Source organism: Haemorhous mexicanus, chromosome 3 (assembly GCF_027477595.1).
Source record: "Haemorhous mexicanus isolate bHaeMex1 chromosome 3, bHaeMex1.pri, whole genome shotgun sequence".
In the NCBI taxonomy this organism is placed as follows: Eukaryota; Metazoa; Chordata; class Aves; order Passeriformes; family Fringillidae; genus Haemorhous; species Haemorhous mexicanus.
This window is the reverse complement of record NC_082343.1, coordinates 100,335,934-100,359,660: the sequence shown is the minus strand read 5'-3', so window position 1 is coordinate 100,359,660 and position 23,727 is coordinate 100,335,934. Positions and strand designations below refer to the sequence as shown.

The window sequence follows — 23,727 nt, the reverse complement described above, 5'->3', positions numbered from 1 at the left end:
CCGGTAGTCGGGGTGCCAGGAGGAGTTGTGCTTTCGTGCCAATCACCTCTGAGGCAGCTTGAACTCCTTCGTAGGCAGCCAAGATTTCTTTTTCTGTGGGAGTGTAATTGGCTTCGGACCCTCTGAAGCTTCGACTCTAGAATCTCAGTGGTCGGCCTCGAGTCTCCCCAGGCACCTTCTGCCAAAGGCTCTAGGACAAACCATGGTTCCCGGCTGCAGAGTAGAGTACGTTCTTTACCTCTGGTCCCATCTTGACTGGGCCAAGGGCAACAGCATGAGCAATTTCTTGCTTAATCTGGGCAAAAGTTTGTTGCTGCTCAGGGCCCCAGTGGAACTCGTTCTTCTTGCGGGTGACCAGGTAAAGAGGGCTCACGATCTGACTGTACTCGGGAATGTGCATCCTCTAAAAGCTTATGGCACCCAGGAAAGCTTGTGTTTCTTTCTTGCTAGTTGGTGGAGACATTGCTGTGATCTTGTTGATGACCTCAATGGGAATCTGACGCCGTCCATCTTGCCACTTTACTCCCAGGAACTGGATCTCTCGAGCAGGTCTCTTGACTTTGTTCTTCTTGATGGCGCAACCGGCTTCTAGCAGAATCTGGATGATTTTCTTTCTTTTCTCAAATACTTCTACTGCCGTGTTCCCCCACACAATGATGTCATCGATGTATTGCAGATGTTCTGGGGCCTCACTTTTTTCCAGTGCAGTCTGGATCAGTCCATGGCAGATGGTGGGGCTGTGCTTCCACCCCTGGGGCAGTCGGTTCCAGGTGTACTGCACGCCCCTCCAGGTGAAAGCAAACTGAGGCTTGCACTCTGCTGCCAGAGGAATGGAGAAAAACGCGTTAGCAATGTCAATGGTGGCATACCACTTTGCTGCCTTGGACTCTAGCTCGTACTGGAGTTCCAGCATGTCTGGCACAGCAGCGCTCAGTGGTGGAGTCACTTCATTCAAGCCACGATAGTCCACAGTCAATCTCTATTCTTTGTCAGACTTGCGCACAGGCCAGATGGGACTGTTAAAGGGTGAGTGAGTCTTGCTGACCACCCCTTGGCTCTCTAGCTCACGGATCATTTTGTGGATGGGGATCATGGCGTCTCGATTCGTCTGATACTGCCGGCGGTGCACCGTCGAGGTGGCGATTGGCACTCGTTGTTCTTCCACATTCAAGAGTCCTACTGCGGATGGGTTTTCTGACAGTCCAGGCAAGGTGTTCAACTGCTTAATGTTCTCTGCCTCTACAGCAGCTATGCCAAAAGCCCATCTGAGTCCTTTTGGGTCTTTGTAATAGCTATTCCGGAGGAAGTCTATGCTTAGAATACATGGGGCCTCTGGGCCAGTCACAATAGGATGTTTCTTTCAGTCTTTCCCAGTCAGGCTCATCTCAGCTTCCAAAAGGGTCAATTGCTGTGATCCCCCCGTCACCCCGGCAATGGAAACAGGTTCGGCCCCCACATGTCCCGATGGTATCAGGGTACACTGTGCACCAGTATCCACTAAAGCATCGTACCTTTGTGGTTCTGATGTGCCAGGCCATCGGATCCACACCGTCTAGAAAATCCGATTTTCCCGTGCCTCTCCCTGGCTAGAGGCAGGGCCCCCCTAACTCTGGTTATTATTTCTTCCCTGGGCATACATGGTAGAGGTACCCTCAAGGGGATCTGACGGATCATACTCAGCAGCTCGGTCATGGGAGGTTGAGGCTACTTTCACTTTACTGGAGTTCTCTCGGTTAGTGTTTCTCTCCTTGAGTTGACGCACCCTTGCTGCCAGGACTGAAGTGGGTTTTCCATCCCACTTTCCCATGTCTTCCCCATGGTCCCTCAGAAAGAACCACAAGTCAGCCCGTGGGGTGTACCCTCTCTCTCTAGGTGAAAAATGTTGGGCTCTAACTCTGGGGCCTGTGACTCGCACTGGTGCAATATGGGAATTGTTCCTTCTCACCGCCTCTCTCATCTCCCTCATCTCCTCTCTGAGTTCTTGGACCACGGCAGAGACATGAGCTTGCATGGGGCCATTGATCATACTTTCATAATTTCTAAGTTTGTTTGCCACAGAACCCACTGTCTCTCGGTTGGTATCAGCATTGATCGTTGCAATGAAAGTGGTGTATTGAGATGGCCCCAGATTTGCCAGACTCCACAGCATCTGCCCTGTGCACCTGACTTGGTCGGGGTCATTATCATGCTGTCCATCTCTCCCAAAGAGTACCTCCAATACTGCCACTTCCCTCAGCTGTTGGATCCCTTCCTCAAGAGTCTTCCAGCGCATTCTGTGGTGCTGCTCCTGCATTCTTTCTCTGTGGACAAATCTCTCTCTGACACTTGTTAAAAGCCGCTCCCAGAGGGAAAGGGACCCTGGCTCCCTTACAAAAATCTGATTGATACCGGAGTCCTGAGTTAAGGGTCCCAGATTCCTTGCCTCACCACCATCCAGTTGCACACCTGTACCCATAAGGTCCCAGACCCGAAGTAGCCAGGTTGTATAAGCCTCACGTCCCCGTCGTACAATGTCTTTGTGTAGATTACGGAGACTTTCGTAAGTCAGGGACTCGGTGATGATTGCAACCTCTGGCTCCCCTGTGGGTTGTGAGGGCCCTCCCCTATCTGGGTGCTCTGCTTTTGTTTTAGATCTCCTTGTTTCTACAGGGGCAACTGCTGCTGGCTGTGACTGCCTCTGCAGTTCAGCTGGAACCTGGACAGTTGTAACATCTGTGGGTTCTGCTGCTGCACTATTAGATTCTCTCTCTTCAAAGCAGGGGGAGGGCTCTGCACCAGCTGGGGAAGTGTACTCCTTCAGGATCTGGCCTATCTCACGCATCTCCTTCACCAGACCCCCCACCCAATCTGGGTAGTTCACATCTGGCACGGGCTGTGGGGTAGGAGTAGGCTCTGGGGCAACAGCATCCCTGGACTCTGGTGGCGTGTTAGGTTCTGATGCAGGTGTCAGGGTAGTTATCCAGGTTAGTCTCTCTCTCTCTCTAAATGCTAAATAGAACAGGCCTATCAGCAACACCAGCCACTGTATGATATCATTAATGTTTAGATTGGATCTGAACCCTTCAAAAACTGGTGGGGTGGACCCAAAGAGGTGATTAAAGGGTTGGGAGAAAATTTCCCCTGGTGTAATTTCCTTACAGCAGGTGCCATTATTAAAGTAACCCCAAAAACACATAGTTAAGGTGTGATAGCTGTGAATCCATGTGCCTGCCTTCCAGAGGAAGTTAAAAATCCATGAATTCCTCACCTTATTCACCCATAAAACAAACCGGATAATAGCCACAGTAGCCTTGGTTATAGGACCCATGTTAAGATAAGGGCCTACAAATGGGAGAAATACAGCCATGATCACGTGCCACCCAAACCAGGGTAAACTGGACCACATGGTGTCACTTGATGAGGTTTGTATAGCCACACAAAAATTAGATTACTCAAGAACTGTTATTCCCTTTTTGTTTATTTGCCCTCGAGCCCCACGTTGGGCGCCAAAAATCTGTCTTGGTTTGGATAAGACAGGTGCCTGCTAAAGAAGGCAGGAGCTTCTCCTGAAATGGAGAATGCAAACCCTCCCCACCCCTCTAAATTGCTATGAATTTTAAATTAAGGGGCTCTCAGGCAAAAAAAATTACGGGAGCAGGAAATAACAGTTCTTTAATAGGGAAGGGGGGAAAAACCATAAAATGATAAAATAAAAACAATGCAGTACACTAAAATGACAGAGTCAGAACTCAACCTGACACCTTGTTGGTCAGGGTGCTGGCAGCAGTCCAGTTGGAAAAGTGGCTGCAGTCCTCCTGAGGTGTCAGGTGTGGTTCTGTTGGAGCAGGGGGTCCTGTAGAAAAAGGGTGATTCTTCCTCCGCAGATCCGTGGAAGAAGAAGCAGCTGCTGTTCCTCTGGTGAATCCAGTGGAGAAGCTGTGCTGGTGTGTCAGAATCTCCTGATTATATCTGGATAGCAATGCTCGGCTCCTCCCTCTGGGCGGAGCATCTCACAATGGGATGTTACAGTTCTTATCAGCCATGCAGTGACATTCAATAGCCTCTTATCACGGGATGCCCCCTGCTGAGGGAGGAGTGATTGTGATCTCGCAGGGAGAGAGATAAGAAGAAATTGCCCACTTAACACCTAGACAACTGCCATACAGATAGTAATAGAATACATCCTGCCTTGCAATCCAGAACATTAGTTAAAAAGTATTTCCCCGTGTTCAAAAGTGTTATATTTCAACAGAAATGTCATAGCTTTCACAAGGGGAATTATTGGTATTGACTAAACAGGGCTGGGATTTCAACAACCATAATGGATGTTGTTGCTTTAAAATGCTAATTCTTCCCAGTGGCTGATTTCCCATGCAAGATTTATTTTTTCCTATGAAAAGATCAATAATTTATTAAGCCACCTTCTTTGGGCAAGAGTTTGGGGGCATATTCTGTAAAAATATTGCCTTTTTAAAAAAAACCTATAGAAATGCCAAAAGCCTAACTAATGTTTGCTTTCTTCTAAGAGGTATTTGAGCTTTTAAAAAATCAAAAGAAGATAAACATAAGACAAGAAAACACAAAATAATTCCTATTACATTGCAAAATGGAAATGAAAACCTCTCCAGGTATAAAGTAGGACCTGATGCTACAGTTTTTGGGTATGTGTACCACTGCTCAGGACAAACACAGAGCAACCAGGCAATGAATATGAGTAATGAGCACTAGTGATCATGAGCAAATCTGGGAATATGGCATGCATTCTCTGAACCATTTAATTTCACCTTATGGACCTTCAAACTCCATTTTTAAGGAGGCTACAAACAGGGACAAATAAGAGGACAATTGAGAGGAACCTTCTTTGTCTCTGTTAAAACTATCAGTTATGCAACTGAGCCTGTTAGAACAAAAATATTAATATTTGAATAATGATTAGGCTTTCACATTACCTTTGAGGCCTGGAACAAGAATCTGAACAGAGCAGGACTCCTCTGCAATGTGTTGAGGATATCCAGATCTTAGCAGTGACAGGAAGGCAAGGCTAATTAGAGTCACCAAGAAAACCAGATCTCTCTTCATAATGAGCACTTACAGGTCACTGACTCCTAAACAAAAGAATGAATAAACAGTTATAAGAATTCCAAAGGCTTTCAACAGTTTCTAAACACATGCAGCATCCCACTACAGACACAATATATATTTGTGTGCCATAACCCACACAGCATGAGAGGCACTTGTGCAGCTCCTCCAAGCAGGTTATATGTTATTCAGACACACATGAAACAGGCAGCAGCACATTTAGCAAGGTTTTTGGTGTTAGACTGGATGGGATAAAGCTCAGGAGAAATTTAATTAAACAAGAAGGAGATTAAACAATGCCAATAGTAGGCAATTCTGTGCCCATGATTTCTGGAGGTGATTGGAGGATTTCTGTGCATGATTGAAGGCAGCTATCTGGAAAGGTGCAAGGAGAAATAATACAGCATGTAGGCTTAGAATCACAGAATTGCTTAGGATGGGAAAGACCTCTAAGATCATCAGCCAACCATTAACCCAGGATTCCAAGTCTGCCACTAAGCCCTGTCCCCAAGTGCCACATCTACATGTCTTTGAAATATGTCCAGGGATGGTGACTCAACCACTTCCCTGGGCAGCCTGTCCCAGTGCTTGACAACCCTTTCCATGAAGTAATTTTTTCCTAATATACAATCTAAACGCCCTCTTGCACAACTTGAGGCCATTTCCTCTTGTCCATATTTCTTGTAACCTGGGAAAAAAGACCATCTCCACCCTGGCTACAACCTCCTCTCAAGCAATTGTAAAGAGCAATAAGGTCCCCCCTGCACCTCCTTTTCTCCAGGCTAAACCCCACGCCTCAAAGGAATTGTGCTCCAGACCCTTCACCAGCTCTGTTGCTCATCTCTGGGCATACTCCAGCACCTCCACATCCTTCTTGCAGTGAGGGGCCCAGAACTGAGCACAGGATTTGAGGTGCAAACTCACCAGTGCCAAGCACAGGGGAAAATCACTGCCCCAGTCCTGCTGTCCGCACCATTTCTGATAAAGGGCAGGACATCACTGGCCTTCTTGGCCACCTGGCCTTGCCCTGAAAGTTGTCAGTACTGAGTTCCCACTTAGAGTGGATACTGCTCTAGAGAGGCAATTCAGTAACAGATGGCACCAACTCAAAGGCCTGAAAATTCACTTCCCATCTACCTGAGCACTGGAATTGTGCCCAGGCAAATTGTCTGATACAATAGCCCTCATATCAGTCATTGAGGGTGGAAGGCAGGTAATATTTCACTGTATCACTCAATAAAGTTGAATCAGAGTCTTCAATAACTCCTGAAGAGAATCACCTTTGAAACACATCCTAGTCAAAGCTGACAAGTGAAATGGCTTGCCTGAAATTAGGCTGTGAAGAGATGTCCCAGAAAACAACCAAACAGAAATGGAGTTTGTGTGAAAGGATAGTAAAAAAAGCAGTATTTAGGAGGCCTGTAAAAATACTTTGACAAGGATTTTTAAATAAAAGTGTTATTTATGTATTTCTGATATATTTTTCCAGTCTGTCATTAACCAGAGCTCAGTAACACACAAATAAGCTGAAAGTCGTAACAGGTTTTTTATCATCTTTTATAGCCACCATAAGGGCATATGCATTTTACATCTGGAGCAAGAAGATTGGGCTATATTAATTTCCACTCCCCAAATTCCTTCAAAAATAAGCCAGGTAGGATCAGGCACAGGTGTGGGACCAGTATGTGGGTCTGTATGCCTCAACATGTTGGGGAGCTAGGAGAGCAGAACTGTTATTTTTGGGATGGCCTGAAGAAATTAACTGGCATAACAGATGTCTTAGCAGCAAGGCCAAGCAGATGATTTTGGAGTTGGGGGAATAAATTGTCCCTCTGAATTACTATGGGGTCGGCTGTCTGTCTCTGCCCCCACACATGCTCAGGATGGCTCTTGCACACTGGGCTTCAAAAGATGAGTCTGGACACCAGGTTTTTTCAGTCTTCAGAATTGTTTACTGTTTCTTATCTATAAAGTCCTTTCTCTGCCCAAAGGATCTGACCAGCACGGCAGCCAAAGGCACTCTGCCCACCCCCAAGGCGGCCGCATCTTTTATAACAAAAACTACGTATGTCATATTTACTTTTTGTCCCCAATACCTATCATCTTCGTCACTAACTACACCCTCATTCCCAGACCAATCCCCAAATGCCAACACCATTCCAGAAGATGGAAGACAGGAAGAAGGAAGAGCCTGGTGGCACACCCTGATTCCTCCATCTTGTCTCTACAACCCCCCTGTACCAAAACCCCAAAATTTGTGATTCACCCTATAATGATATCTTCCCTTCACCATTTACACTCGAGTGATTCTCGCAGGTTCCATTTCCTCATACATCGGTGGCACATCTCTAGATGGATCAAAATCAAGCCACCAAGTGCTTTTGGCAACATTCCAGGACTCCTGAGCCCCCCAAGGGTTCTCTCGGTAGCTCTGGACATCAGGAGTGATGTGCTGAGCTCCCACAAATTACTGTCCAGTTTGTGCTTCTATTATCCCCTAGGAGACCATAGCAAGGGAATCTGATGGGAGCAGACTTTGTCTCCATCTTCATGAGTGGAGGGGAATGCATGAGTTACAGGCCAGGTTTCTGTGCCTCACAACCCCCTTGCTGCACCATCTGTTGCTACATCCACATTGAGGGACAGGGGGTTGCCACAATACACCCCTGAGCTCTTCCTGATCATCCAGGTCTGGTGCAAAGACTTGTATATGCTGTGTGCCCGTGTTAACCCAAATCTTTTCCCCAGGTTTCTTTCCAAAGGAGAGAGACCTGCACCTGGAGGACCACACCTTAAAAGACAGTTATCTGTGCTTAGAGCTGGGAAGAGCTGTTGGGTCAAGAGATCTCAATACACTCATAGTCTGATGGGCTACAGTAGGCCTAGGGAAAAGGTAATCCTGGGTAATGTTGGTTATTTTCCCATGGAGCAAGGGAGGAACAAGGACTACCTGGGGTTTTCCACAACCTGCCATGCAGTCCTATAATGGGTCAGGCATATGCTACTTCACAGACAAGCTTTGCCAACCAGAAAGAATACCTAGGAGAGAGTGTGCAACTGCTGCTCAAATATTTAGGCCGTGGTAAGTTTTGTCACAATTGCAGCAATCACTTGCAGCTTCTCAAGAGTACTGGGCAAAATTGACTTTTGCCACTCAAGGATGAGGAACAGGAGCTAAGGAGAAGGTGCACCATAAAGCCATGCATGGATCTGTTAGAATGTGTCCACAGGAGGGACACAAAGATGATCAGAGGGCTGGACCACCTCTCCTACAAAAAAAGGCTGAGAGAGTTGGGGCTGCTCAGCCTACATGATGCCTTAAGTTTTAGCTTTCATATTTTTCAGATTCTGTGTTGCCTAAGTATGCAACTCTGAACTTCATATTAAGTGTTAGCCAGTTCACTTCACAAGGTAGTTAGACAAAACAATCCTTTTCCAGGAGAGCACCTGGTCACCAGCCTGCAGGACATCCTAGGCAGGATATCCCACCTTTTTTATGTAGTGGGAGCACTCCAGGATTCAGAAGATCAGACAAAGAGGCTTTCAAGCCAAGTGGTTCAGATACCCAGCTGAAAGCCAGGAAATTAGGCAGTTTCAGCATGAGCACCTGGCAGACTGGTGATAAGGATTCTTGATGGACAAATTGGAGAGTGGAATGAAATGGCCTGAGATGGAGGAAGAAATTGAAATTACAGTGGTGCTCCTGTCTCTGCATTAGTGAATAAAAGGCAACATCATCCCCCCTGTCTGCATTTTATGAGGATTTAGATGTACCCAGACTCCAGCTGAAAGATCAAAGGCTCCAGGTATGTCAAATATTAATCTGCCTTTGCAAACTCCTACACAGCTCAGAGATGAGACAGACACAGAGCAGCAGAGAACTGTCAAGGCTGCTTCTTAGCTCTGCTCAGCAGCCACATATGAAGGGTTTTCTGGGGAAAACAAAATCTCCAACAAAGCTTCAGCACATTGCCTGCTGTCTGCTGCTGGGCTTATGTGTCTCAGAGACAGAGGGGATACAACCCCACCCTACCACATATTAACTCAACTCACAGAGGAAATGGACTTTTCTAGAAAAAGAAGCTTCTTTAGTATCATTCAGGTAGCAACACCCAGATTCATAAGAATACTCGGGGAAATTACCTTGGTCTGAGAAGAGCCACTATCAGAGGGAATCTCTGAGGAGGTTGCATATTAAAAGCTCTCTAGAATCTGTGGTTGCAGTCAAGAGACACATTAATAGTAGAAATCAAGCCAAAAGCACCTTGTATATCACTTTCTCCATCTCTCCCTTCTTTCAAAAGAAACCTTCTGCAGCTAAAATTTCTTTCTGTGAGTTTGATCTCCAGGTATGTGCTACAGCAGACACTTTCACTTTCAAATCCTAGAAAATTTCTTGCCTTTCTGACCTATTTTCAAGCCCTTCAGACCTAGATGCATAAAGTCATTTAAGAAAACTAAATCTCACTGAAACTGGTCCTCAGATAAAGGAGGACCAGCCTGTTTTTTCAAACACTGTTTTGGCCCTGGAATTTGGAGTATCTTCAGCATTGGTAAAATCAATGCCAGAGAGAAACCTAGACATGTTCAGCACTTGTAAAAGCTTGAATATTTTCTCACTGCCTATGCAGGGGTCAAAAATCAAATTTATGGTTATTAGCAGTGGCCATTAAATCAGTGAAAGCTGAAAGTATTGGAAAAAATTAGGACAAGAAAAAGGCAGCACTTACTTAAAAAAATGAAAATTAATTAAGTGTCTCATTTTCCATCAGAAATGAAAACATATCAATGCAACCAGCACAATCATTTCAAAACAACTTTTGAGACCTCTCAGCTTTAGGAAATCTGCCTCAGTCACCACAAGAGAAGAGGTTTCTCAAGCCAAACTTGAAATGACAAGTCCTTGAGAGGTCATTGGAGATTCCCAAAGGCCCCACAGGCTCACTCGAAACCACTGCAGGACCAGCCAGGCCAGCTGGCACTCACTGAGTTCCCACACTTCCCTCCAACTCTGGGGGGATGGAAAGCTTGGAGAGCACTTGAGCCAGCTAATGCCTCATGCATGAAGTCCCTGTATCTACCAGTGGCTCCAAAAGTGCCAGTGGCTAATTCTGTGCCATTATTTTTGGACTTGGAAGAAACAATGCAGATGATCTGCCAAGATGAAACTTAATGGATGAAAAATGCAGGAGACAAGTGATGCTTGCTGGCATTAATGCTCAGCCAGCCAATAGCTACAGAGTAACTCTAATCCTCTGTATAATCCTATAGGACTCATCTTTGAGCTGGTTTTATTTCACTGAGTAGTTTTCACACTATGATTTGATTTTTTTGTTTTTGGTGGTTATTTTTAAAATTATACTTCATTCTCAAGTATCTGAACTGAATTATCTATATTCTGAATTGAGTATGCTTCTGGCACAGACACACAAATCTGCAGAACCACAGCCACATTTGGTGAGTGACTTTCCCAAGCTGGTTTGAGTCAGCACTACAGACACAGCAATAACTTTCAACAGTTTTCACTCCCTGACTTTTTGAGTCCTTGTCATCCACATCTCAACACCTCCCTGGCAGAATTCTCTGGCAGCTCATGTATCTTCAAGCCACCTGCAGACCCTAAGCTGAATTCCATGAAATGCTACACATACCCACAAAACAGCAGGCTGTAACACAGTCCCCATGCTATTTCAAACATCTTGAACCCATAAAAGACCAAAAAAAAAATTAAGTCCCAGGGCCACCACCAGTGCTCACCTCAGACCAGGGACAGGTTTCTGGGGGAAGCAGGGAGGAGCAGAGGGGACAAGCCTCCAGCACTGTTGACACAAGCTGTGTTTCACCCCTTGGCCCAAGGGATGTGGATCATTCCCTGAGGAAGAAGCCTTTCACATTGGAGATGAAACCTGTGTCAGTGACCTCATCTTTCTCCATTACAGCCTTATTAATCTTCTTAACCTACAGATGTTTTGTGTAGCTATGCTTTTACTTTATCTAAGCGTTTTCTCATTTGTCCTCTCAGTTCCCTTGCACATTATCTTGGGTAATCAAACATTTGCCATTTAGCTGGACTATAAAAATCAGAATCAATTACAAAGCTGCTTAAACAGTGGGTGATCATTATCCTAACATTGCAATGCTCTCAAGTTCAATCCTACGTGTTGATTTAAAGGTTAAAGCAATGGACTTGAAAGACTGAAAAAAATCCCTAAATATTAATACTGTAGAATTGCAAAAATGAGGACGATAACTGCCGTGGTTACCAAGCCTCTGTGAAACCTATGGAGCATGGAGGAGCATAAAGCAGAGACATAACCCATTTCAGCTCCTGATGACGCTGAAGAGCAGCGAGGTTTGCTGTAGAGGACAAAAGAGTGAGTGTAAGCTGATGGGAAGCCAGCATTACTTAAAAAGCAAACTGATTGGTTACTCCCCAAAGTACACTTAATACTGGCACAATAGAACCATTTCCTCAGACAATGTGTTGGTGTGGTGTAAGGTATCATTAGTTTGTCAACATAGATGCCTTTATCAGATGTAGATAGTCTCATTTTTCACCAAGAAGAATGTTTTTTAAAACTGGGACAAATCTCGTCCTGATATTGTTCTGCTGAAGTCAATGAGTTCCTGTTAAAATTAACTTACTGTCATCTGTACTGAAAGTCTAAAAACAAAGCTTCAGCAAGAGTGAGATGAACTAGTGCCAGAGAGGAGCAAGTTTTCAAAACTTTTAACTAGAGGGAGATGGAACCTGAGTGCCAAATTTTTCACAAGAGTTCTCTATGGATTTTTAGACAATCTATGGATTTTTTTTGGTAGACAATAACACTCAAGTACATTTTTGGTTTTATGTAAATTGGTGGTCAGAGACAAGGAGAAATACTAAACAGAATTTCTCATGCAATGTTTCAATCAAAGTCTCTACTAGATTACAAGATCTCTTCTGCCTTCAGCTATATTTTACAAAAATAGTTTGTGATTTTGAGTGCCATCATTGTTATATATCAGATCAAATTTTTTTGTCTTCTCAACCACAAACAAACAAGCAAACAAACTAGTGTACAGGGTTCTAATTTAACTATCAGTTCTTCTAAAATACAGGTCTAAAATGTGTCACTCCTATACGTGTCATTCCCACTCCTATAAAGCAGTTGCATGAGAACTTCATACTATCCCCACACAGCTATCTGTAAGAAATAAAAAATCAAGGATTCACCAAGAATCAGTGAATGATGGGGGGAATGCTGCAGGGAATATTTCTGTACATGAATAAATACATAATATGAACATATGCATTTGTAATTTTATTTATGGAGCTTTAAGGCATTGCTTTTCAGTCCTTCCCATCCACAGAGGCTTAGGACTAGCTGCAGAAGTTGGGATATCTGTGCAATATTATTTCCACTTAACTTACACTTTGCAACACGTTCTCACTCTGGAGGTGTTTGGAAGTTTTCCTGGGTGGGCCTGACCATTGTTTTCTTGAGGGCACTGGACAAAAGGCAAACTCCCCCTGGGAGGGGGTTGTCCCAGTCCTGCAGTTCCATTCTGGGAGGTGTAGAGAAGAGACAGAAAAGTCTACCAAGGCCCCATCCAATCATCCCAGCCATGCCAGCAGTGGCACCTGCCTTGTGCACAACAGAAATGCCATTCAAGTATTGATCCAAAAGGTGTGAAGTAACAACTATGGAAGATCCTTAATTAGAAGGATTGAAACACAAAGCTCCAGTTCCCCAAGAGAGTAATCGCTCACATTGGATGGACACAACAAGTGAAATCAGACCACACCGAGGCATGCTACATTAAAGGATGAAAGGAAGCAGAGAAGAAGCCTGATGACGAAGCAAGCTCAGCCTACTGGTAGGACATTAGACTATAACTGGGTAAAATGAGTTTTCTGATTTCTGGTTTTATGTCCCACAATTGAATAATGTATAAATCACAGGGACAGGTCAGGAATATCCAGAGAGAAAACAAAATCTAAGAAAAGCAGCTTATGATATTAAAGGAAGAATAAAAACAAGAGATAAGTCATAGGATATACACTACTAGCAGACATACAGCAACAGGGAAAAATTAGATGTCTGACCAGGGGAGAGCAGCAGAGAAAGGACAGAGGAGCAATGGCACCATCCCAGAGGGGAAGGGGACAGGAAAAAGGTTTTCTTTTGGTTGTCACAATAACCTACTCCTCACTGAGGAGAAAAAACAAGAAAGAGCAGAAACAGATCTTGACCCCCTTTTCTCACACATTAGATAAGTGACAACTACAATTAAAGGAGGTTCTAAGAATAAAGGGACACCACTTGAACTGCCTCCCAGTTCTTCCCAATGCTTCAAGTATGACACCTCAAAAAGTGAACCACAAGACAGAGCACAGCTGTCATTAGCAGATGCCTATTTATCAGAACAACTCTGCTTAGGTCCAGACCCCCAGCTAGCAGAGGTAAGTTTGAAACAGACCCTTAGAGGGGATTTAAGTGTTCTGGCTTAGGTGGTCAGTCTGAGAAAATCATCCTGAACACTGTGTAGCCAAGTCAGAGAAAGGCACCTTGGCACAGGGATTCATTTCATCCCAATACAGAAAATTGACCCTGGAGGTACCTGTTCATTGCTGAGTATCACTAGTTCAGCCTTGCAGGTATGCAAAGTTAGGTGAGAGGTGTCCCATCACTGCTAATTAGCTAAGTCAGTCTACAGGAGGGTTAACAGCAGCCTGGCTTCCTGCTGGAGTCACACATTAGCCTCACCTCCTCTGTACTGTCACCAACAGCCAGCTGACCCCAGTTAGCACAGGCTGCTATTCCAGCAGTAAGATATTCCTTTGCTTGTAATGTTGTTTTTCAGTTGATTTAATTCCTTGGTTCCTGGCAAGGATAAAATGGCTATAATTCCTGTGAAAAATTATGCCAGCCAAGGAAAGGAATGCCCTTGGCAGCAGCTGAGATGGCCTTCAGTGTGTTACAAAACTGTGCCATTGCATGCCAGCAGCACAGAGAAACCAGGAAGATACATAAGTGAAAGAATTCAAGGGACTAAATTACTAGAAAAACAAACAAATAAACAAACATCAAAACCACAAAATCAAAACAACAAACAAAAACAAACACATACACGCGCACACAGACAAACAATAACAAAACAAACAAAAAACCTACAAGAAAACCCACCAAAAAAAAAACACCAAAAACCAACCCAGCACATAATGAGAGTGGGAACATTTTAAAAGAAGGAAAGATTAGCAAAATACTAGGCTGAAAATAATAACCAGTAAAAGATACAGAACACAGGAAACACAAGAACATCAGGCATTTTGTAATAGCATGCAAGCCACCAAGAGTTATGGAAAGGATCCAAGAGCGTTATCCTCAAATGACAAGGGTGTATTTCTTGTAGTGATGTCCTCAATATAACAAAACACTGTGGCAAGATGATCAAAATCTTGCATTTGAACTGGGGCAGTGTCAATGCTATTTCAACAAAAGGTTATTTTTACTTTCAGGCTGAGAGACCAACTAACACTTTACATGTGGTCCTATGTTATTCTACACACGACTACATCAGGGGACAAGGGAAGGGCTACACATGTCATATATCTTGTCTTCCGTAAAGCTTCTGATATGGTGCCCCACAACATCTTCTCTCTAAATTGGAGAGATAGGGATTTGATGGGTGGAGTGTTAGATGGACAAGAAAGTGGTTGGATAATCACATCTTGAGGGTGGTGGTCAACAGCTCAGTGTCGTGATGGACATCAGTGATAAGTCGTGTCCCTCAGGGGTCTGTATGGGAACCAACATAATTAATATCATCATTAGTAACATGGTTGAAGGGATTGAGTGCACCCTCAGCAGATTTGCAGATGACACCAAGCTGTGGTGCAGTGACACTCCTGAAGGACAGGATGCTATCCAGAGGGATCTGGACAAGCTGGAGAAGTGGCCCATGGGAATCTCTTGAGGTTTAACAAGACCAAGGGCAAGGTGCTGCACCTGGGTTGGGGCAAGTCCCGGTATCAACACAGGCTGGGGATGAGCAGATCCAGAGCAGCCCTGCTGAGAAGGATTTGGGGGTGTGAGGGGGTGAGAGGCTGGACATGACCCAGCCATGTGCCCTCGCAGCCTGGAGAGCCAAAAGTGCCCTGGGCTGCATCAGAGGCAGCGTGGGGAGGGGATTCTGCCCCTCTGCTCTGCTCTGCTGAGACCCCACCTGCAGGGCTGCAGCCAGCCCTGGGGTACCAGCACAGGAAGGACATGGACCTGTTGGAGTGAGTCCAGAGGAGGCTGCAAAGATGATCAGAGGGATGGAGCGCCTCTCCTACAAGGAAAGGCTGAGATATTTGTGATTCCTGAAGTCAACAATTGCAGCCTTCCAGTACCTAAAGGGAATCTAAAAGAAAGATGTGGAAAGACTTTTTACAAGAGCACATAGCGACAGGACTACAGTGAATGGGTTCAAATTGAAAGTAGCTTTAGATTAGATACTGGGAAGATATTCTTTACTGTGAGAGTGGTGATGCACTCACAACGCTGCCCAGGGAAGTTGTGGATGCCCCATCCCTGGAAGTGTTCGAGGCCAGACTGGATGAGGCTTTGAGCAACCTGATCTAGTGGAAGATGTCCCTGTCCATGGCAGGTGGGTTGGAACCAGATGACTGTAAAGGTCCCTTCCAATCCAGGCCATTCTATGATTCTATATCTTCACTAAATGACAGGGGATCTTGATAGCAATAGTACTACCCAGTGTCCTTTTATTCTTAGAGCTCTGGCACACCTTTCCAAATACAGATTAGGGAAAGAAGGCAAAAGAAAGGGGAACTTATCAAAACAGCTGCCTACATTAATGGAAAATATATGATTGGTAGACAGAAATGGTTGTAGAAGCAAAATGCAGTGCAAAAATAAACAGGTTTCTACGTGTCTGATGAGACTTAGTTGAAGCACACAAAAAGGCACTCAATTCTAGACATTAACAAAGTTCTCAGAAGTCAAAGTATTCTTACACTAGTATGCCACAGCAGACTTTCACTAATCAGTCTATATCATTGGCAATAGCCATGATCCAATGTAAAAGCTATTGCCAAAAGGAACCCAGTGGAAATATCTTTCAGTGGCAAAACCTCCCAGAGCAGCTCTTAGACATGCCACAACACATGCACTCAAAATACTTTATCATGTACAATGCACTGGTTGACAAATATTTTTAAAATTTGAGAAGGAGTACAAGGGATTGCATGCAGTTTGAGATGATTTTGACAATCTCATTTTGTAAACCTGAAATATTAATTCAGAAGTAAACAGATAGAATGTGAAGAACACAATTTGCAAGCAAGGGTGTATATCTGAATTCATATAAAGAAGGTGTTACTTCCCTTAAATGTATATCGTGATGCTTCTGCTACCAAAATATTCTTGAGGAGGACAACCCCCTTAGAAATTCTTTCATTTAAGTCCTTCCATCTAACCAACTGCCCTGAGAGATTTCTGCATTTTAATAAGGTACTTTTCTAGGGAATTATATAACAAGCTGTGTTAAGTAAGTGATAACTACTGGCATTTCCACCGCTTTGGTACTCAGCAAATTCTCTAACAATAGCAGCAGACGTACCTTTCACACAGCTAGAACATGACCAGAGGGCAGCTGTGCACCAATTAAGAAGCTGCAGAACAGCTAAGCAGTGATCACTTAAACCTCCACGTTTGTCTGCTCAGAATTTATAGGGCACTTACAGGAGCAAAAACTAATGCTACTGTTCTGATTGTGCAGTTACCAGTATAATAAAAGGCTTCAGTGGTGTTAAAGAGTTAACTGACCTGAAATCCCAACATCCACCAGTTGACTCAAGGAAAAGAAAAATGAAAACAAAACCAAGACTTGCCACAGTTACTCAGTGCTGCCAAAAAGATACAGAGGCATCAGTTCTATACATAACAGAAAGTCCATGTACTCAGTCCCTGTAGCTGCAACGTTTAATGTCATCTTCCCTAAAATCAAGGAACAGTGTGAATGCAATCACTTGTACACTAAGTTTAATTAGGCAAATGCATGTTTAAATATGGAGTTGCTTAGGAGACAGTCTGTCAGACGTGGTGGGTTGGCCATGGCTGGAGGTCAGTTGCCCATCAAGCCCCTCTCTAGGTTTTGTATAACAGTCATAAAAGTAGAGAAGGACAATAGAGAGTTTTTGACACTCCACAATTACATAAAAGGCAATTCTGACATATCATATCATGGCCTGGGTTGGAAGGGAGCTTAAAGGTCATCTGGTTCCAAACTCCCTGCCATGGGCAGGGACCCTCCACTAGACCAGATTGCTCTGAGCTCCAACCTGGCCTTGAACAGTTCCAGGGATGGGGCATCCACAACTTCTCTGGGCAGCCAGTACCAGTGCCTCACAGTAAAGAGTATTTTTCTACTATTTAATTAAAGTTTGAAGCCCTTTTCCCCCCATCCTGTCACTTCAAGTCTTTTTAAAAAAAGTCCCTCCCCATCTTTCCTGTAAGTTCCCTTCAGGTATTGGAAGGCTGCAATTAGGACACCCCAAAACCTTCTCTTCTGGCTGAACAAACTCAGTTCATGAAGATACTAAACTGCAAAGAAAGATAACCTCCAATAAAGAGGTTTTTCAGCACAGAGTTTTTTCAGCATAGCATGGCTCTCACTACATCATCTCATTTAATCTCTACATTAGCTTTAAACTGCAAGTTCATTGCACAGCTACAGAGAAACACTGCAAGTGCATCTGAAGGGGCTGCTGGCAGATCCAGCACTCTGAAGTCTCCTCAGCATGCACCATCAGTCCTTCTCTTGCTCTTTCACATGTTCTCAGTATCTGTTTCCTTAACATTTCTTGAACATAGCTCTATTCTAGTGACCCATTAGAGACCTGTTTTCTTATTAACACCATTCTGACAAAGCTCATTGATACACATTTTTCTTTTCCTATTTAATAAGGCTTTTTTTTTCTGTTTCCTGTGCTAGGCCTTCATTAGATTCTTGTCTGGTGTTTTTAATTCATTGGCTAATATTACTGTGCCACCTAACAATGCTGGTTCTTTCATATAAAATTTTTTAAAGCTCTTTATTTCCCAAAAATTAGGTCTCTTACAAAACTTTCTCTGATGATAATAAAAAGTTCTATATATATAAGTAAAATAAAAACTTATACAATCAGTTTTATAATTTTGTCCTTCCAAAGAGAAGACTGATCCTGGCATTCAACATCTCATCTGTGGTCTCTTGGAGGCCCATAGACCATTTTAAAGAGTCCACTAAAGATGAATAAATGCATACCTACTGCCAGCAAGTTTCAATATTTACTAAAATCATCAGCACCATCATAGGAGATTTTGGGGTAGTCCACAACTAAGCCTGAAAATCACTCAAACAGAAAATCTCAGAGTACTGTCTGAAGGTTGTTGTTGTTACTATTTATGCTTATTCTGCAACTAGCAAACAGGACAAAAAGAAAATAATCACAGAGAGAGCCATACCTAAGACCAAGGACAGGCACCAGGAACTTAAGCACATCTATGGATACAGCTTCATTCTTTAAAGTCCCTATTCAAAAAACAGCCAAAGCTGAAGCAGTTTCTCTTTCCACTCTCCATCCTTTCCCCCCATTTTTCACCCCTAAACCTCCAAGTGAGAGCTGCTCAAGTTCAACACTGGCAACACTACCTCTGAATCTCTCTCTGTGGCCTCATCCCAGGTTCAAACAAAGCATCCAAAACCATCTCCTAACAATCCAACCACCTTGAGAGGTAGGAGGTTCATGTGGCTTTACTGGAAAACTTGTGTATCGAAGCTTTTCTTACTGCACAGACCAGAGATGGTCAACATCTTGCCTGAGAAGAATAACAAGACACTCTTCTCCCACCTAGCACATTTCCATCAAGGAAACACATTCAAAATCATTCAGTCTCCTCCAAGCACACCAAATTACTATGCTGGTTAGTTACAAGGGCACCTTTCCTTGGGAGGTGGAGGTTTGGAGCAGTGCAATGAGCTGCATTTAGACCTCCTACTTCCTGGGTAAGTGGTCCCACACAGCAGGTTATTACGAGACAGCTGGGTGGCAGCAGTCTAGCTCTCAAAGAGAACTGTAGAAAACACTTTTCTCAGAGCCATTTTTCAAAATCTCCATGTTGAAGAACAACTCAGCACACAAATTCAAGGTAAGCTTCCACCTTCCAGAACTCTAGTTCCTGCAGCATTTGGCACTAAAGATGGTGAATTGATCCACGTCCAGCAGAGAGAACTGTGGAACATCTCTCAGAAGCAATTTTCAGATGGTTGCTGTGGCCATCACACACCTGTCTGACTCTGGTGAGTCACTTTCTTCAGCCCTTAGCTCTCCTCCACTCACTCCATATGGCACAGCCAGTTCTTGGTTTGGACTCTGGTATCCAGCCTGCAGCACTGTGAAACTATTTATTCATGCCTATGTTTCACGTGCTGTTGGACTAGATCTTCCAGAGTCCCTTCCAACCCAAACCATTCTATGATTCAGTGCAGAAGAAAACCAAGGTAAACCCTATAACCCCTCACCATTTGTCATACTGCTCTGTCCTGGCCTCCAGGACACCCTATGGACCTCCTAACCAATCTTCTGATAAAGTTTTGAGGGGGCAGCATCCAAATATTCCTAGAAGCTAGAGGATCCTTGGATCCTATGGAAAAATTAGGAGACTGGTGCACTGATAAAGTGCCCAAGCAGATCAATTTCAGTTCTTTTCTTGACTACAAACATCTTATACAACTATAGGCAAATGACCCAGGACTAGATTTTTCTGAAGAGCCACTTACATGGGTGAGATGACCCCTTGCTGGCTTTTCAAAACCACCTCTTTCTAAAGCTTCAGGCTTCTAGTAGGTTGTTTTCCTCTTCAGAGTTCTTAAAAAAATCTGAACATCCAGCCATACTCCCTTGCATTTTTCAGTTCCAAACATATAAAATGGAACACTTTCAGTACAAAAGTTGGCAGAAGCATTAACAAAGCCCTAGAAATGTTATTAAATATTTTCTCTCTTGTACAGGTGTTTGCATGGCCAAAAACAACAAAAGGCTTTAAACCTTCTGCTGACACTGTCTTGAAGGGTCCTACTCTCATGGCTGAAAACCAGGATGGCCCGTGGCTCATGCAAAGCAGAATGAAAAAACAATCAAATTTTAAGAAGCTGCCAATTAGTTATCAACCAGCTGATGCCTTATGAGCCCAGTCTGTGCCTCTTTCACGAGACTAACTTTTCCAAAATACACCCTAACAATCCTTTCATCAAGGGAAATTAAAATAGCAAGACCCTGAGCACACAGCCTTACGGGAAGTGTGGTTCAGCTGTGAGGTTCAGCCAGTAGTGAAACGCAGTGCAAAGCACAAACTACACTTCCCAAGAGACACCATGAGAATATTTTTGGCTAAACTCTCCTGGTTTTCAGCCAAAATAATTTGACAAAAGAACTGAACTATCCCAGAAAACTGACACTTTTCTTTAAAAAGCTACTCTGCCAAAAGTCTTCCTACTTCAAAAGGATTCTGGTTCAAGAATTTTTGGACAGCCCTAGAGAAGACTAAAAAGAGCTTTAGAAACATGTAAAAGCACACAAAATAATCAGAAAAAAACAGCCTTGAACATAGCATACAATTAGAAATTGCACGGATTTCTGCTGCTTCCACAGAGCACTTCTCTGTTGACTATAGGACTGTCATGTTTAAAATGCTGTTTTGACTATGAATTTAACTTACATATTATCTTTCATGTAATAACTAAAACAATAATTTCATTTTAACAGATACATCTAAGAATTTTATGAAAGACAGTCCAAACATTTTTAAAAGGAGTACTCAACTTGGAAGTCTTACTTCTTGTCTACAACACTGGCACACCTTATTTATGCTGCATCAGTATCATACTAAAATTTTAGGGATAGTATCATTGTATCAACTTTAAATCAGTGTTTGTTTTATATTTTCTGATTACTATAATGCCTTAAATGTTCACGACCATGTAAACAATCACATACATATTAAATACAAAGATCTCAGCTACAGATAGGAAAACTTAAGGCAGCAGTTTTTACATTTGTAACATTTTAAAAATATTTCAATACCCAAGAATCAAAGTGTTTTACACCAATCCACAAAGTCATAATATTTCCAGTCCAGCTGTTCCATTTCACTGTATGACAAGTAAAGTTAGGTACTCTCCACAGTGATTTGATTTTGCTAGAAAACAATTCTCCTCCAAAATTTACATGTATGTATGCACAGAGGTCAGAATGGAAACTTGCAAGTCCATTATGAATCCTAGTTTTCATAGCTCATGACTGAAAAACAGGCACGTGCCTGGCTGCTTAGTCAAGTATGACTTACTCTCACTCATTCCTGCTCACTAGGACCAAGATTTTGTGTCACTATACACCCTTATATCTCACTAAGCATTTCTGCATGGTACTCCCTACATGATTTGGTTTTCACTGAGATTGCTCTTAATTATCCAGCGATGTAATTCCAGCCCTTACTGGACCTTCACTTCTGCAATGCCAGTCTTCATTCTCTGCTTTGCAGTTGTATTAAAAGATCACTTTTCAAAGTGGAAAACAGGCAACTGCCTGTCTCTGTTACTAAGAATCACAACTCAAGAATGGAGTAAAACAAGTTTCAATTGTAGGAGAAGTTAAAATTCATGTACTGTTTTGTCCTTTCCTGCTAAAAGGAAAGCGAGCTCTTCCAATGACATTTGTACATTTTAAACACAATCCCCCCCTAAACTAAACTGGCATTCAGTGATCTAACCCACATGGGTGCTTCCCAATAGAAAAGTCCAATGTTATCCAATAGACTCAAGCAAGCTCTTTTTTCCTTTACCTACCCCTTCTATTTGGGGATTGTCAATCATATTTTGCCATATTCAAAGCAGCTGCGTAACAAATATCCAAACTTTTTCTTCTACATATTTTTAGAGAGTGAAAACATAAAAGTCTCTTACCTTATGGCTGCTGAGAGAATGGGAACTGCACAACGCTCTGTGCCTGCAGGGACACTGCACAGATGAACCTCATTGCTGCTGTTTACAGAAGTCTGACAGTTTTTAATTTGAAAAGAGGTTGTCTTTTTCTTTTCGACAGTTCAACAAATCAGACAAAACAGTTGCAAGTGTTATCTGTAAACAGCTTCCTGTTTGAAATAGATCAGCTGTCCTGCAGGACAATAATTAGGGAAGAAGTGTGGGAAAACTGAAGAGGTCCATGATGTAAGCTTTTTATTTTGGGAATGTACTTTTTTGGGAATGCACATTTACTTTCCCCTCCTCCTCTCTAGCAGAGAACCCCTTTTTAACCATTTACATCTATTCAGCTCTAAGCCATGCATGCACATTGCCCCAGCACAACACTTCCTTTGCTTTGCTTCAGTGGATATGAAAACACATGAAATGCAGCACTGAATGTGATCATCTTGTGTGGATAATTAACACACTCTCCCCTTGCTGAAATTCTCTCTATGCTTGCAATTGGCTGCACCATTCTTGACTTAAGTAAAACAGGCAACTGTTTCAGAGCCATGTCTGAACACCCCACAACAATGTAAATGCTAAATTATCCACATGGCAGGCATCTTCACAATATTTTGTGGGGTTTTTTAAACACCTTTTGATACAACTTTAGTGCTATTTCACTATAGCTTCTAAATAGTTGTACAACTCTGGTTTTTACCTTAAACAGCTAGACTAGTTTGAAGCCTGGATAAATCACAGTACTCCATATACATTCAAGCAGCAAAAAACTGGGGCCAGCTGATTCTGGAATGTGGGATTTTGAGAACACCCCCTCAGCTACAGCATTTATACATCAACAGATACAAATGGCTTCACTCTCCATTTCCAGGGCAAATGGAGAGTACTGCTTGTGACTATATCAATTAATACCCTCTGATGAAAAGCTGCTGTATTTGTAAGAGTGTAGTTCTGATAGCTACAAAAAAAATCCTGTGAATCATCTGTCTCCATCCATCTTGTGCCACTGTTCCCTCCTCCCAGTTCTTCCAGGTAACATTTGAGGGGTCATGCTCTAAGCAAGCACCCAGTGGGCTGGGAGCCTGGGTAACCCCCAATATGTGACCTCTTATTTGAAAACCAGGACAGGAGCTAAGGACAGTAGCAGGAAGTTCCTTTTCATTTCCCACAGTCCCAAGATCAGGAAAGTATCAGAACACAGAAAAGGTTTTAGACTGAGGGGCTAGAGAAAGCTGCAATAGAATCACCTCTGTGTTCACTTCTTTATCACTTTTCAGATCTCTTTTGAGGTGTAGGTCCACTCCACTGAGAATTTTGTGCTGTGGTGGGGCTCGCAGTACAAGCTGATGACACGGTACTGATGTACTCTCTTCCTGCTTTGCTCTTGACATTACATATCCTCTCTCCAGCAAACCTCTCCCTAAGCCTGGAGCGGGCAGCCTTCTTGCCCAGGCCAGCTCCTGTTTTGTTAGCCCACAGCACACACTGACCAGCTTTAATGGCAAAGACAAAAACAGGTACAAAAAGAGGTAGTGATGCCTCAAACTCAGGACTCCCTGTGGATTACCTACATACAGGTTTCCATGTTGGACTGGAACTGAGCTACCTTCCTCCACTGCTATGAACTCCTGTATTTTCACACATACCAAATGGTCA

The 23,727-nt window shown here is 43.3% G+C and overlaps 1 protein-coding gene across 2 annotated transcripts in view; it reads right to left on the bottom strand.

The window, feature by feature from the left end:
• COLEC11 (collectin subfamily member 11) overlaps positions 1-23,193 on the bottom strand; it is a 45,591-nt gene extending 22,398 nt beyond the window's left edge. Inside the window, exons 1-2 of one of the 2 annotated variants that reach the window (XM_059842833.1) lie at positions 22,048-23,193; positions 4,929-5,084 (exon numbers count right to left, since the gene is read on the bottom strand). In XM_059842833.1, the coding sequence (XP_059698816.1) occupies positions 4,929-5,058 (130 nt within the window). In that variant the 5' untranslated portion in view covers positions 5,059-5,084; positions 22,048-23,193. The remainder of the gene's footprint in view (positions 1-4,928; positions 5,085-22,047) is intronic. The other variant, XM_059842834.1, reaches the window with a different exon arrangement.
• Positions 23,194-23,727: the final 534 nt, after the last annotated feature.